This window comes from Phodopus roborovskii, unplaced genomic scaffold (assembly GCF_943737965.1).
Source record: "Phodopus roborovskii unplaced genomic scaffold, PHOROB, whole genome shotgun sequence".
NCBI classification, from domain to species: Eukaryota; Metazoa; Chordata; class Mammalia; order Rodentia; family Cricetidae; genus Phodopus; species Phodopus roborovskii.
In genome coordinates, this window is record NW_026126482.1 from 27,319,143 (window position 1) to 27,333,811 (window position 14,669).

Consider the following 14,669-nt stretch of genomic DNA (forward strand, 5'->3'; position numbering starts at 1 on the left):
CATCATGAAGACCCAAGATATGGACCTGGAAGCAGAGTGTGGAGGAGATGGGGGGGCCAAGCCTTGTCCCTGAGAAGAGTGTCAGCTGGACAACCTATCAGTGGGTGGGTGGGAGAAAGAAGAATATTTAGGACATCCTTTCCCATCTGAGGAGGTATCTGCTCTGCGGCTCTGTCTGCCTGTTAGGATGCTCGGGATGAAGCAGAGCCCATGAAGATGGGACTTAGCCAGGGCTAATTCATGAGTGATTGGTATGTGGCTTCCACCTCAGCAAATGACCCAATATTAATTGGCAAGCAGGATCCACATTTACAACAGCATCACCTTAGACTTTATGGAGGCATTTTTGCTTTATAAACTCAGCCTGCTTTCATTTATACCTTCTCATTTCCTGTTCACAAAGCCAGCTTCAAGCCACCTATAATTACTTGATGTTTGAAGAAACTGGCTCCCAAAAGGAAAGGGTGGAGGCTCCTGTTTACCTGTCCACTGTTCCAGACCCTACCAAGAACAACTCCTGTTAGTTCAGCTCTCACACCAAGCCTTTGAAACTCACCCAGGGTTTCTACTCATAGAAAAGAAGGCAGGTTCCTTGGCTTTCTGGCTTTGTAGCTAGTCAGATTTTAAACCTTGCTTTTCTTACAGGAAGAATCAGGGCAAAAATGATGCCTATTGTAGAGTAGCATTAACCAAAAATGTGGGCCACACCGGTATATTTCCTGATAAGATTTCAAACACTATCCAAACCATGACCATTGTGACCTGTTATCAGTGGAGTTCTTTGGCTAACTTACCAAGTCCACGAAAACCATTGTGTATTTCACACAGCAACATCCCAACTCAGGAAGGGACCATGTGTTTCAATAGTTCAATCTGTGGCTAACAGCAACCACAGGTTTGGAAGGCATACACTTGACTTCTCCACCCCACCCCACCCCCGTGCTGTATTTGATTCCTCCTTTTCTCTTCCTTGCTCTCTCGCGAGAGGAAATTTCAACATTTAAGAGGCTTTTAGGATCCAAGAGTTCAGAGCAGGCATGCGACATACCTAGTTCGGAGCACTTTTCCTCCCCTCACCAGCAATCGACCTGCAAGTGCATAACCTTGCTGTCCTTGAAGAAGCACCCCAGCACCTCTTCAGAACCGCCCCTCTTCCTCCCAAGTGGTACCCAGTCTACCTTTTAACTCTCCCTCAGTTACCACCCAGACTTGGAAGAATGGAGAGGGATTCAATCCCCAGCCCAGGATTCAGGCGCTCAGATTGACATCTAGTGAAGGATGCGTCTTAAGTTCTGGGCCCCATATTCAAGGGCGAGGTCCTGCTACTGGGGAGACAGGACCCCAATCTCTAGTCCCTGAGTGGTGGGGAGTGGGCGGGGTGGGAGAGGAACCGTATTAGGACCCAAAAGTCTGGCCAGTGGCCGAGCAACTCAGGTGGACCTGAGGAGAAGCCAGTAGGATCGACCGAGGGACGCAGTAATGCTGGGGCTGGGACGCAGGATGCTGGGCAAGAGCCCCTACACCTCGCACCGCGCCCCGGCTCCCTCTCGCGGTGCCGCAGTCCCTACCGCTCCACCCCTCGGCCCTGCCCCCATGACGTCAACGCAGACGGGCGGGTCCCCGGGTATAAAAGCCTGAGCTGGGGGAGGGCGACAGGTCTTTGCGCTCCCTAGCCCTCTGTCCACGCATTACTCTGAGGGCCAGCGCCTCCATCCCTTCTGCAGCCAACATCATGCGCGAGATTGTGCACATCCAGGCAGGCCAGTGCGGCAACCAGATCGGCGCTAAGGTGGGCGCACCCCTGGGGAGGGAGAGGGTGGAGTCGCCCTCTCGGGCGGGGGTCTCAAGGTTGTGAGCCTGGGACAAGTCGAGCCTAAGGGCCCCAGAGTAGCTGGGGCAGGTGACGCATTCCGCAGCTGGCTACTGGGCGGGCCAGGTCCTGAAAGCCTTTCAACCTGCCACGATGTGCGTGACAGGGTGTCTTAAATCAAGGTCCTTTATATTGCTTTCAGACACAACCCTTTTGCGTGGTGCAGCTGACATTCCTCTGGGTTTTTTTGTCTCTGAAATTTGGGTTGGGGGAGGGGGACTGTCAGATGGGTTGAGAACCTCATGCTAAATGTAATTTGTATATATTTTTTAAAGTCTGTCATATGAAGGAAAAAATGCAAAGTCATTGAGTTGACAGATGTTACAGAGGCGTCTCTTTGGGCCAACAGACAAGGGTGTTAGACAAATTCGCTTACAAGTGCTGCTCCAGACTTGACATCAAATGCATGGTCGTCTTTCTGTGAGACGGCAGATGACTGCAGGGAATTGGGGCTGCGAGACCTGGAGACAGCAGTGGGCATTCAACATGGGTGTGGGCGGGTGCCTGTACAAGGACATGGTCTCTTTCAACACCGCCATGTTGCCCACCCAACCTCCCCACCCCCTTTCCTGCTGCCAAGTCACAATGGAGGCTGCATCCTTAGGATGGCCAGTTTTTTCAAGGGCTGCCAGGCACTCTCTTAGGATTGTGCTGCCCATCCCCATCATTCCTAGCCCAGGGGCAATACCCGGAAGCCAATATGTAGGTCAGTGGTATAAAACTGGGCTGTCGAAAGCTGCCATGGAGTCTGTGCCAGAAGCCATTGATCCCATGAGGCGCAGGGGGGTGGGGCACCTGGTCTTTCCTTCTGCCCTTCCCCATCCATCAGCCTGTATGTAGTAACCTGTAGGTAGTAATATTTAGCCCTGTCTGGAGTGAAAGAACCTCTGCCTCTGCAGTTCTGGCAGGGGATCTGCTGTGCCCACTTCCTTCTCCAGGCTCCTGCCAGCCCCGCATCTGTGGTCATAATATGGCCGATGCACTGCGCATTTCCAAGACCCTCTGCAGCAGCTGCTGCCCACACACACAGGGGCCAGCAGCTCACTGGGCTCTTGCCTGCTGTTTGATCAAGGCCTTTCTGGGTGACAGTTAGAATCCTAAGTCTGATATGATTCCCTTCATTTCAGTTTTGGGAGGTGATAAGTGATGAGCATGGCATCGATCCCACCGGCAGTTACCATGGTGACAGTGATTTGCAGCTGGAGAGAATCAATGTGTACTATAATGAAGCTGCTGGTAAGGGTTTGGATGTCAGCCTTGCTTTCCATACTGTGGCAGGGGCAGGGGCTAGGAGCATGCAAATAACACAGAAATGCTTTCTGCATTCTCATTTAAAATGTCAACTTCAAAATAGATAAATAAAATCACTTTGCAGCCCCTGAAGACCTCTGCATGTTTGATGTGATTAAGCATGCTTCATTTTCCTTTTCTTCCTTTGTCTCAGTGCTGGGATTTCTGTAATGAATTCTGCTGCTACATCTTTCTCCCTGTCAAGCCCAGTTGTAAGTCAGCTCTTGTCCCCACAGGCAACAAATATGTACCTCGAGCCATCCTGGTGGACCTGGAGCCTGGCACCATGGACTCAGTGAGGTCAGGACCCTTCGGCCAGATCTTCAGGCCAGACAACTTTGTTTCGGTATGTTGTCATGCTCCATGAGAGCCAGCCAAATGACTCACCCCTTCCTAGCAGCCATGGGCTTTACAGTTGTGTGTGCAGTGCCCAGCTGAGCCTGTGTCCACAGACCACAAGTCCTGGCCTAACCTGTGCAGCTGACTCTTGACAGCTCAGAGGAGAGTGTGTGACTGTAGAGGCTGTTAAAGGCCTCCATGAGGAGCAGCTCTGGGGGAGGGGTGGCGAGGGTGACAGTCTTCAAAGAGGATATTACAGGCAGCAGGTGATTTCAAAGGACCATTGATGCCAGGTAACCACTTCAATGACCAAGGTGTAGTGCTCCCTTGCCTTTCCTCTTTAATTATAGCTAATTAAGAGTATCTACTGAACGTTCCCTGTGTTTACTTTTAGAATCTACTGAGTATTGTTAAAATGTGTCCTCTTCAACTCAATTCTTACTTTATTGTGATCCCCGGGGTTCTTGAGGTCATTATTACACTTTGAGATCATTGTTACAATATTTCCTTCCCTTAAAACAGTGTATCTAAAAGACTACTAACTGTTCTCTCTAAGGCCAGTTTTTCCTTTTCCTTCATAGTCCAACAACACCAACCTGAATTCCTAAGTATCTAATATTCTCTTTCTCTCTTGCAGGCCAGAGTGGTGCAGGAAATAACTGGGCCAAAGGCCATTACACAGAAGGCGCTGAGCTGGTGGACTCCGTCCTGGATGTAGTAAGGAAGGAGTCTGAAAGCTGTGACTGTCTCCAGGGCTTCCAGCTGACCCACTCACTGGGGGGAGGCACTGGCTCAGGCATGGGGACCCTGCTCATCAGCAAGATCAGAGAGGAGTACCCAGACCGCATCATGAACACCTTCAGTGTCATGCCCTCACCCAAGGTCTCTGACACTGTGGTGGAACCCTATAATGCCACCCTCTCCGTGCACCAGCTGGTAGAGAACACAGATGAAACCTATTCCATCGACAACGAGGCCCTGTATGACATCTGCTTCCGCACCCTCAAGCTGACCACACCCACATATGGCGACCTCAACCACCTGGTGTCAGCCACCATGAGTGGGGTGACCACCTGCCTGCGCTTCCCAGGCCAGCTGAATGCAGACCTGCGCAAACTGGCCGTGAACATGGTGCCCTTCCCACGCCTGCACTTCTTCATGCCAGGCTTTGCACCTCTGACCAGCAGGGGCAGCCAGCAGTACCGAGCCCTGACAGTGCCTGAGCTCACCCAGCAGATGTTCGACTCCAAGAACATGATGGCCGCCTGCGACCCGCGCCATGGCCGCTACCTGACCGTGGCTGCCATCTTCCGTGGCCGCATGTCCATGAAGGAGGTAGATGAGCAGATGCTCAACGTGCAGAATAAGAACAGCAGCTACTTCGTGGAGTGGATCCCCAACAATGTGAAGACAGCCGTGTGCGACATCCCTCCTCGAGGCCTCAAGATGTCAGCCACCTTCATCGGCAACAGCACTGCCATCCAGGAGCTGTTCAAGCGCATCTCGGAGCAGTTCACTGCCATGTTCCGGCGCAAGGCCTTCTTGCACTGGTACACGGGCGAAGGCATGGATGAGATGGAGTTCACCGAGGCAGAGAGCAACATGAATGACCTGGTGTCTGAATACCAGCAATACCAGGATGCCACGGCTGATGAGCAGGGCGAGTTCGAGGAGGAGGAGGGCGAGGATGAGGCTTAAGAACTTCTCAGACACATTGTGCACCCTTAGTGAACTTCTGTTGTCCTCCAGCATGGTCTTTCTATTTGTAAATTATGGTGCTCAGTTTGCCTCTGTCAGAAATTCACTGTTGATGTAATAGTGTGGACCTTCTTTCAAGATTACAGTATTGTCTAAGATATCTATACTAATAAAAAGCATGTGTATAAAACCTGTGGTTCTTTTCTCCCTTAACATCCTATATATTTTTTTCTTTTGAAATACAAAAATTCAGGGAATAGTACTGTAGGACTTCTGCTTAGTGTTTTAATTGTTAGCATTCCAGATAGCCTATGAACTTGTAGAATGAAGGACTAACACAAACCCAGCTTTTGACTCTTATGCAATAAAAGCCTGTTTAAATGCAAGAAGTCCTAAAATAGCAAACACAAACACTATGAATGTTTCACATGAAATTTATTTGAAAATAAATTATGGTAAGAATTAATTTTAAGACAATGATAGAAACGCATAATTTAATGTTTAAAATGCTCATATTCATTTTTTGCAGCTATTAAAGCTATATCCTGACTCAGGTATGCTATTTTTCCTGCTTGCATAGAGTCATATCATGGGAAGTATAGAAAGCCTGGCAGGTCTGTGAACTGAGGATAAAAGCAAGGAAGGCATTTTGGAGCATCCTGGTAACAGACAAGGACATGATCCCCTCAATACAGAATCATCCAGAAACCAAATGCTTCTTTTAATTTCATTGTAGAAAGTCTTCTGCCAACTTGTTGAATTCATTTGCAAAACGTAAATGCAGATTATGCTTGCCTTCTGGCATCAGATGCAACCTAAGAAACAAAGCAAGCTTTGGGTCAGTACTATATATATATATATATATATATATATATATATATATATATATATATAAATGCTTTCACCTCATCAACACTTCATGAGAATCTTTCAGAACTAAATAAACTTCCCATGAATATGAATCCCAGGGTGAACTCCTTAAGGAAATTCTGACCACCCCAGACATAGAGCAGAAAAGCCATCACTAAACAGTGACAATGTTTGGGATTGTAGCTGATAACAAAAATGGTTTGACTGGAAATTAGTGGAGAGAGTGACTTGGTAATTACTCTAAAAATCCATTTTTAACAAGTGTGTGTGTGTTTTAAAGAGACTATTGGGGAAATGATTACAAAAATATTAGGGGTGATAGTTACTGACAGTAATCTTAACTCTTAAAAGAAAAATGGTAAAAATGAGAAATGGTCAGAATTCACTGAATTGCACAGGTGAGTTTCTGGGGTGTCTGCATAGCAGGTAAGACAAACAAGAACTCTCAGCCAGTGGCAGCCTCCATTCAATGTTCCAAGCCATCCTGTCATGTTCAGAGTGCAGAGCAAGTAAGCCTGACTACTGCCTGCAGACAGATGGAGAAACGCCTTAGGAATTTTGGGTGGGTGATGGGGTTCATCAGCAGCCATGTGTGCAGAACCACTTCTGCAGCTGTCACATCGTGTCTTTAGTGGACCCCTCTGTCCTGGAAAGGCTTCTTAATTTTAACCTGATTGTGGTCAAAGAGGACTGATTTGAAAAAAAAAAAATACAATTTAAAAATCTAATTTATTGGCTTCTAACGTGTAGAAACAGAGATTAACCAAAGCTTTTGGGAGGCAAGCTCAAGTTCAAGTCATGTTGTCTACAGTGACAACTGGGTGTCAAAAGAACTGGGCTGGAGCAGAGAGAATTCCAACGACAGTCTTCACTTCTCTGGTCTTTCAGCAGCAGTACTGATGATGGCTCTTAGCGATTCAGCAGGCAATAGGGAGGACTCTGGGGGAAGCAGCATCCTCTTAAGATGCTGGGCCTCTGGCAACTCAGCTATGCCAGCCAGTGCCAGGGGTGGAAGGACCAAGAAAATCAAGTGAAAAGGGAATATATACTAATGGCATCTTTTAGAGGTTAATACTGCTTTGTAAAGTTAATAATGCTATTGCTAATAACCAGACTATTGTAAGTTTAAAAAGCGTTTCTTAGAAGGGATGAGTTATACCAGCCCCAAAGATGTTCCAGGTGCACTCCATAGGCGTGGGGCCACAGAGATGCTCAAAGACGCGGTTTTTAGGAAACAGAAAAGACTAGTTTTCCAGGACAGAAGGACAGATGTAGGCCAAACTACAACCATTTGTCTGAATTAAGCTGGGTCCAGAGGCCAAGAAACAATCCCGACAATCCTGAAGTACATCCAGAGATGCCTAACTCAGTTGTTTCCTATTCTGCCCCATTTCTACAATTCACCTGTTCCTAATAAGGACAGAAAAAGAAAAGGCCAGCTGTGAATCTCTTTTTTTTAGCTATACAGTGAAGCCTAAAGTTTTTCTGCAACATCTCTAGACCTTGGGAAAGTAAAACTGAGATTCTTCATATTAAAAATATGAGAGATCTACTGTAGATACCAGATGGGTGCATTAGTGGATGCGTGGATGGATAGTGGATAGGTGAATGAGTAGATGGGTTGGTAGATAGGTGGATGGATAGATGAAAGCATGAAGAAAATTATTCTATTGATGCCTTCCCAGGTTTTAGTGCAAATCCTCCCTTCACTCTGTGTGGAACCCACTGTGAATTCTCTTGGGAACAGGACCAGAACAGCCAGGCACAAACACTTAGCCAGTGCAGCCACTCTGCTGCTGACCCAGTTTTTACCCAGACAACAAAAGGATGCGCAGGCCTCACCGAGTGGCTTTCAAACAATCAGCTTCTCCAGGAAAATTAGCAGGAAAGCCTACCACTAAACACATCTCAGGTGGTGGAGGGGCCCTAACAGGGTGAAAGGCCTGTTTGCAAGGGAGGGGTCCTCTGGCATGTGACACCTTTAGAAAGTCTAGATCTCTCGGCAAGAAGCTGTTAAACTGGGGTAAACCTGTGGTCATCTCAGTTCTGCTGACCCAGCCTCTCTCAGTCATAAAGTGTTGAGAGCGTCATGTAGTTTAGGGAACTCTGAACTGAACATGAGAGGCCGATGGTTGAATGGGGGATGCTCTGGCATCATTGTGGAGTTGAAAGTCTTAGAAGACAGTTAAGGCGGGAACTCCCTAACTTTGGTGTGGCAGCCAAGTTAGCCGGTTCCAGCACAGTGGCTTGACCTAGCTGTGCAGTCACATCCTCTCCAGTCAGCCCAGCCCTGCTACCTCCATGAGCCTCTTCACACCAGCTCTAGAGGACGTTGGGTACCAATTGACACTCAACAAGATTTCTCCGGTGGCTGCTGGGCCTGTTGCATGCTTTGGGAAATGTCCCCTCCGGAGGCTGGCAGAAAAACAGATGAGAAGCCCTTCAGCCAGGAGGGAGGTCTGGCTACACAGGAACCCTGAAACCAGGATCAGGGCACGAGGACTCTAAAGACATGGCCTGTTCACCTTACTACTGCATTCAAAACAATTCTGACTATGGGTTTTTCCACATGAGTTTCTGTGGGAGAAATGCAGCTGCCTAAAAGTAAAAAGTTAAAATAAAGCCTCCTTGCTTTTAAGAGACTATAATTCTTCTCCTACGAAGAGAGGAAAGATAAAGGAAGGAGACAGACTAACAAAGCTGGAGTCTGGTCTTCCAAGGAGGTAAAAGCAGCATGGTGTGACTCATATACAGTAAGTGCTTCTTGGCAAAAAAAAAAAAAAAAAAAAAAAAACCAAAAAAACAAAAAAAACCAAAAACAAAAAAAAACAAACAAAAAAAAAAAAAAAAAAAAAAAAAACCCATGAGGACAGACTATGCCTTTAAGTGTAGTTAAAGACGTGCCTGGCAAGGTGTGCAGCTGCCCTGCCTCAGAAAGCCTGGCACAGATGCACAGCAGGGATTTGCAGCTCTAGGAATCCAGTTTCCTTCTGTGGCCTCTCAAAGAAGCCAGCCATGAGGACTGGTAGTTACCCACCCAACATGAAGGGCTCTTTTAGCAAAAGGAGTGGAAAATACAGACCAATTTTAGAGAAACATTGCTAATGACATTTTACCTCCAACCCTTGAATTCCAATAAATATGTTATAAGAAAATGATTTTCCACCAAATGTACAGGAAGGGCACATTTTTCTCCAATATTGATGTAGTCTGTTGCTAGGAGATAGGTTTGGAGCAGAATTCCTAGGCGAAACTTTCTTACAGACAGATGTTTAGTGAGTTTGGCTCCTTAAGGGGACGTCTCTGTATTGATCATGAGAGTCAGAGTGCAAAAGCCGGTTATTCCTGATGCAGAAGAGAGTCTACCAGGCCACCTAGCATGGCTATCTGACCATCTCTCTAAGGATACATTCATGACAGACAGTTGTGTTGTGGTGAAAAAGTTCTGTTTTCAGAAAATCTAGGACTTGTCACTTACTAACTCAATAGCTTGAAACCCTCACTGTTTAACAGCAACCAGGCTTGAATTCTCATCTAAAAAAAAAAATAAAATAAAATAAAAAATAAATGGTACTTTCCCTAAGTTTATACTGAAGTATAATTAAATATTTTATGTAAAATAGCTCTAAAATACAAAATTCTATGCAGAAACACCACATTGCATAGTCTAATGTATAAAATTAAAATAAAACTTAGAGTCAGAGATGAATAGAAAACATCTGAGAGATTAATAAGAAAATAAACTATTTGAATTTTGTGCCATAACCATGGTTTAGTAGTATAATTTTATAAAATGCAAATTTGAAAATGCCCTATTTACTATGAACTTACATATTTTTGTAAAAAAACTTTATGTTTACTCACAATGTAACTTTAATCTAACTTCTACTTTTATTCTTCATTTACTCTACATTCTTCCCAAAGTGGTTGTTTTTCCTGCTCATATTCTTGTGTTTGTTTAACTCAGGGTTTAACTGGTATAGAAGGAATACATAAGATGAAGAATGGCTTTTCAATGTAAAGAATCACACACACACACACACACACTTCATATAAACAATTGCATATATGAATTACTATGCAACTGTGTTTTGCTGTGGAATTTGAAACACCCCCCCTTCCTTTACTTCCAAATCCCCAGAGAAGCCCACTGTTAAGATACACTGAGAAGACTCACTCATAGGCAGTGATGCTGCTGTTGGGGTGCCAGCTTTCCCTGCTGGGCTTTGGGGGCTTTGGGGACAAGGACCTGAGTTAAGCAGTGCTGGCTCTCCACAGGCATCAAAATCAGGCACATGGAAGGGCTGAGTACATATTTAAGGCGGATATGTCTTGCAGAGTTTACAATATAATTTAGTGAGAAAAAGGCCTCAGAGTTGAACATAGAATATGCCTATATCTATGTTCATGGCCGTCAAAGGACCATTTGCTTTCTTGGTTTGGTTTTCTGAATGCTTATTATTGTTGTTTTTAAATGAGCTATAGTCCCAAGGTATACTGAATAGTTGCCAATGGAGCTACACATCTAAGTGATTCTCCTGTTACAGAGATCAGTGCCCAGGGACATATTGACCTCACTGTGCTCAAAGACATTGACCAGAGTCCGTCTGCTGAGAGTTTCCAGAACTTGGAGCTCAGGTCCTCTGTGCTGTGGTACTCTCTCACCAAATGAGGAACATGCACCCAGAGCCTCCACTCGCTCACGTCTTCTCCTTCCTGGGGCTGTTCTCACTTCCTCAGAGGCTCTGAGGAGCCCAGGACTTGCAGAGGTTATAACAAGACTCACCGTGACCCTTTCACGTGCTCATGAAGGAAGTCAGCATGAAAACGTGGGACCAATGGATCCTTCTCTCCATGTACAATGAGGGTTGGGCACTGGACCAGGGGCAGCAAGTGCCGACAGATGTTACCTGAGAGACAAGAGCACAGGAATCCCCTTAGCACAGACTCTGCAGGGAAGAAGCAGCGATACACGGCTAGGCACCAAAGGCTTGGTCCCCAGAGAGGTGTCATTAGGAAGTGGTGAAAGTCTCAGGGTGTGGCCTTGAGGGACATCTTTATCATTGGGGACATGCACCTGAAGGATACTGTCAAACTCTAGCCTACCCTCTCTTCCCTTCCACTCTGACTTGGTATGTGATCACCTTTGCTCCAGCAAGAGCTCTCAGTGCCTGCCTCACCACAGATGCCAAGCAATGAGGAGACTTGTTCTTGTCTGGGAAGCCCCAGAACTCAAAATAAGCCTTTTCTATTATCTTGGGTGTTTGGTAATCTGCTGACACACGAATGCGTCTTGGCTTCCCTGTCAGTGGGAGCTAGGAATCTGGGGGTTCCTTCCAGTTTTCACATCCTTAGGCTTCCCTTTCCTATTTCCCTGCTCTGGCTTGTTTTGATGCTCTACTAGTAAATAAACATCTTTTCCTGATTTAAATTAATTATTCACATAAAATGGTAGAAAAAATCAAATAAACAACCCCCCCCCAGACTTATATTACAAAGAGACAGCCTGTCAGTCATGCTGACGATGCCTGGCACTTGAAACGTTCTCCTCTGAGGTTTCGTCTCAATGGCTGAAGACCTAGCCAGTTGTCAGGAAGCAGGGACTTCATGTGAAGTTAGCCTGTACACAGAACACCAGTTACTCTTCAGTGCTTGTACGTTAGTGATACTCCTAACTGCCACACCTTGGTTGTCACGTGGTCAGCCGCATTGAAGGATCTGGTATCCATGCTGCTAGCTCTTCCTGCACTCCGTTCCCATCTCTGCCTGTTGGAGAAGGAAGGCTCTGTGTAGCTGAGCTGGCTGACATCCAGTGCATGTGGCACTGCCCACCTGGCACCAAGCCTCTGCCCTTCTCTTCAGCTGGGGATCACTCTCCACCAAGGGAGGGCGACCACCTGACTGGGGGAGCACTGCTCTGGGCAGCACACATCTGCCAGCTCTATGGGGTGATGCTGATAAAAGCCATCTCTACAACTGCTTGCTGTGCCAGGGTATGGCAACACTTAGAGCCCTTACACTGTGTTTTTTTGGTTTGGTTTGTTTTCCATTTTGAGACAGGATCTCGCTGTGTATTTCTGGCTGGATTGGAACTTACTATGTAGACCAGGCTGACCTTAAACTCACAGATTCACCTGTCTCTGCCTCCCAAGTGCTCATGCCACCATGCCAGACTAGCACTTACATTTTAACTCATTCAATACGGACAAACACTTGTAACTTAGGCGCTTTTTAAAAACACAGTAATGGCACTTGCATGACACCTAGCACTCTATCATAACTGAATATATAGTATCTCACTTAATTCCCACAAAACTTTATGAGGTAGGTATTAGTATGTTCTCCAGAAACTAAGTCACTGCCCAAAGCCATTCTGACAGCAAGCCAAGACCTCAAACCCAGGCCCCGATGATCCCAGTTGTGCAATCACCCATGCTGGATCAGGTGTCTGTAAACCTGAGCACACTGCCATGAACAAGAGACTCCTGTCAGATCAGTAAATACAGAAGGGAGATGAACTATTAAACCCTGCTATACGATGATTTCCACATCGGATTCTCTATGTAGGATGTGCTTTGGAACAGTCAGTTTAACACTATATCCATCTCTTCATTGCCTCTTCCCAGAAAGCACTGAACTATACTTCTCAGTGTGTTCTCTTTCGTGGAGAACTGACTCACTTGGTTTAATGACACCTTTTTCTGGTTTTTTTTTTTTTTTTTTTTTTTTTTTGATGCAAGGAGACACATTTTAAGGACTCCTTACTGTGGATAAAAACTGCATTTTAACAGGATCACTATAAGGCACGGATTTGCTCTTTTGAACGTCAACCAGACATGTAATATTTCCAAAGTCCTTTTCATTGCAAAAGCTTTGACATTACAGATGATTCATGCTGGAAAGGATTACCTAATAGATTAAACTGTCCTTTCAGACACAAGCATTCTGCAACAATGTTTCTAAGATTAAATCTTAGCTACTCTATTCACATAATAATTACAAAACTAAAAGGAAGGGAGGGGGAATCAAATCATCCATTCCAAGCAGCTTGCTACAGTCTGGATCTTAGTGTTCCTCAAGGTTCCCATGCTGGAGCTGTTTCCCAGCGTGGAGTAGGAGAGAGTGGTGGGACCTTTAAAAGGTGGGGCCTAGTGGAAGCTCATAGGAAACTGTGGCATGTGTCTTTGGAGGAGAGGCAAACTCCATTTCCTTTTTGCCCATGAGGTAAACGGCTTTGCCTTGCCAAGCTCTCCTACCATGATGTTCTGCACTGCACTAGGCAGTGGGCTTCCCTAGTCACAGACCAGAGCCAGAACTAAGGCACAATACACTTCTCCTCTCAGTAAGCTATCTCAGGTGTTTGTGGCAGTGACCGAAAGCTGACTAATCACATAGCTATATAAAAACAAATTTTGGATTCTGCTTAAAGATGTTAATTCTTACTGGAAATCGTACTAATTTTTTAAGATAAACAGAAGAAGGCACTTGTCCCCAGGTAAGGTTATATCATTTGGCTCTGAAGTTGAAAAGAGAATTGAACAGTCTCTTCCTTCCCCTTTCTGGTTCTACTGGGGATGAAGAGCATGGCAGAGACTTCCTCTTGCTTTGTCCTAGAAGTAAGATGAGTAGGGGTGGACCTATCCAGACAGGACAAAACACAACAAAACAAACCATCTATATAGTGGCTCTCCTTCTAATGACCTTCTTCAATTAGAAGGTAGAAACAGGTTTTCAGAGAACAGACCTGTGCTGCCACATATGCAAATGACTAAAGGAAAATGGACAGGCTGCTATTAAAGCCTCACCGTGAACCTTTATTCACATGGTCACTTACACTTATTACGCCAGGGCTCATATTATGTCCAATGACCTGTGTCTCTGTTCACACACTAACCATGTGAGGATAATGGGTGTGCTTGTTCATTATGGAGGAATGCTGGAACATCAAGGGAGGAACTCAAGCATCCCCTGCAATTAGCAAAGGAACCATTAGTCCATGCAGCTTACCATCTGGCAGATGTTTAAACTGGTTTATGCCATCCACCCACTTCTCACAGGTTTTGGCAAAGTAGTCATATCCATATAGGGCTTCCAGAGGCTTCCTGGTCTTCTCACTCCATTTAGAAACATCTCGGATACCTGAAAAACAGAGGTGTGGACAAGGATGAGTACAGTTTCAGACTACAGTGTTATCTTGAAGTAACCCAAGCCAGGCTACCTTTGGTCCTCAGGCTCACTGTTCTGCTTGCTGGGAAGATCTTTCCCAGTACCTGTGTGGCTCACTTACAAACTCTAGGGAAGACCTTTCCCAATACCTGTGTAACTCACATCCTCTACATCTCTGCCCACATGTTAAAGGGCTCCACCCCACCCCCATGAACTCTGTGACTTTCCCTCTGATTAGCACTTATCAGTGTTTTACAGGGCTTTCTGCCTTATGCTTGACTGTCCATCTTCCACCTTCCATTAGGGATGTGTGATCAGTTCAAGGTTTTTTTGTTTGTTTGTTTGTTTTTGCTTTATGCTTTGTACATCAGACCCTAGGCTGGACCTCCACAAGAATAACATGATGAATCATTAGTGACTGAATGAAATCAGAGCT

General features: G+C 45.7%; 3 protein-coding genes across 6 annotated transcripts in view; 2 read left to right on the forward strand and 1 right to left on the reverse strand.

Moving 5' to 3' along the window:
• LOC127229353 (tubulin beta-2B chain) overlaps window positions 1-5,387 on the forward strand; it is a 55,480-nt gene extending 50,093 nt beyond the window's left edge. The window contains exon 5 of one of the 4 annotated variants that reach the window (XM_051194469.1): window positions 5,111-5,387. In XM_051194469.1, coding sequence (XP_051050426.1) covers window positions 5,111-5,197 — 87 coding nt within the window. In that variant the 3' untranslated portion in view covers window positions 5,198-5,387. Of the gene's footprint in view, window positions 1-4,136 lie in introns of all 4 variants that reach the window. The other 3 variants (XM_051194470.1, XM_051194467.1, XM_051194471.1) reach the window with 3 other exon arrangements.
• On the forward strand, window positions 1,674-3,542 carry LOC127229354 (tubulin beta-4B chain-like). Its single transcript, XM_051194472.1, has 3 exons — window positions 1,674-1,789; window positions 2,998-3,106; window positions 3,397-3,542. The coding sequence occupies exons 1-3, from the start codon at window positions 1,733-1,735 to the stop codon at window positions 3,525-3,527; spliced, it is 297 nt and encodes a 98-aa protein (XP_051050429.1). The 5' UTR covers window positions 1,674-1,732; the 3' UTR covers window positions 3,528-3,542.
• A 228-nt stretch (window positions 5,388-5,615) lies between the features above and the next one.
• Bphl (biphenyl hydrolase like) overlaps window positions 5,616-14,669 on the reverse strand; it is a 29,708-nt gene continuing 20,654 nt past the window's right edge. The window contains exons 5-7 of the mRNA XM_051194473.1: window positions 14,075-14,206; window positions 10,854-10,977; window positions 5,616-6,012 (exon numbers count right to left, since the gene is read on the reverse strand). Of these exons, the coding sequence (XP_051050430.1) occupies window positions 5,925-6,012; window positions 10,854-10,977; window positions 14,075-14,206 (344 nt within the window). The 3' untranslated portion in view covers window positions 5,616-5,924. The remainder of the gene's footprint in view (window positions 6,013-10,853; window positions 10,978-14,074; window positions 14,207-14,669) is intronic.

Excerpts from the sequence above, each read along its gene's own strand:
- LOC127229354 (XM_051194472.1), top strand. The coding sequence starts at position 1,733 with ATGCGCGAGATTGTGCACATCCAGGCAGGCCAGTGCGGCAACCAGATC. Across the intron at positions 1,790-2,997 it reads GCAACCAGATCGGCGCTAAG|TTTTGGGAGGTGATAAGTGA; the intron begins GTGGGCGCACCC and ends CCTTCATTTCAG. Across the intron at positions 3,107-3,396 it reads GTACTATAATGAAGCTGCTG|GCAACAAATATGTACCTCGA; the intron begins GTAAGGGTTTGG and ends TTGTCCCCACAG.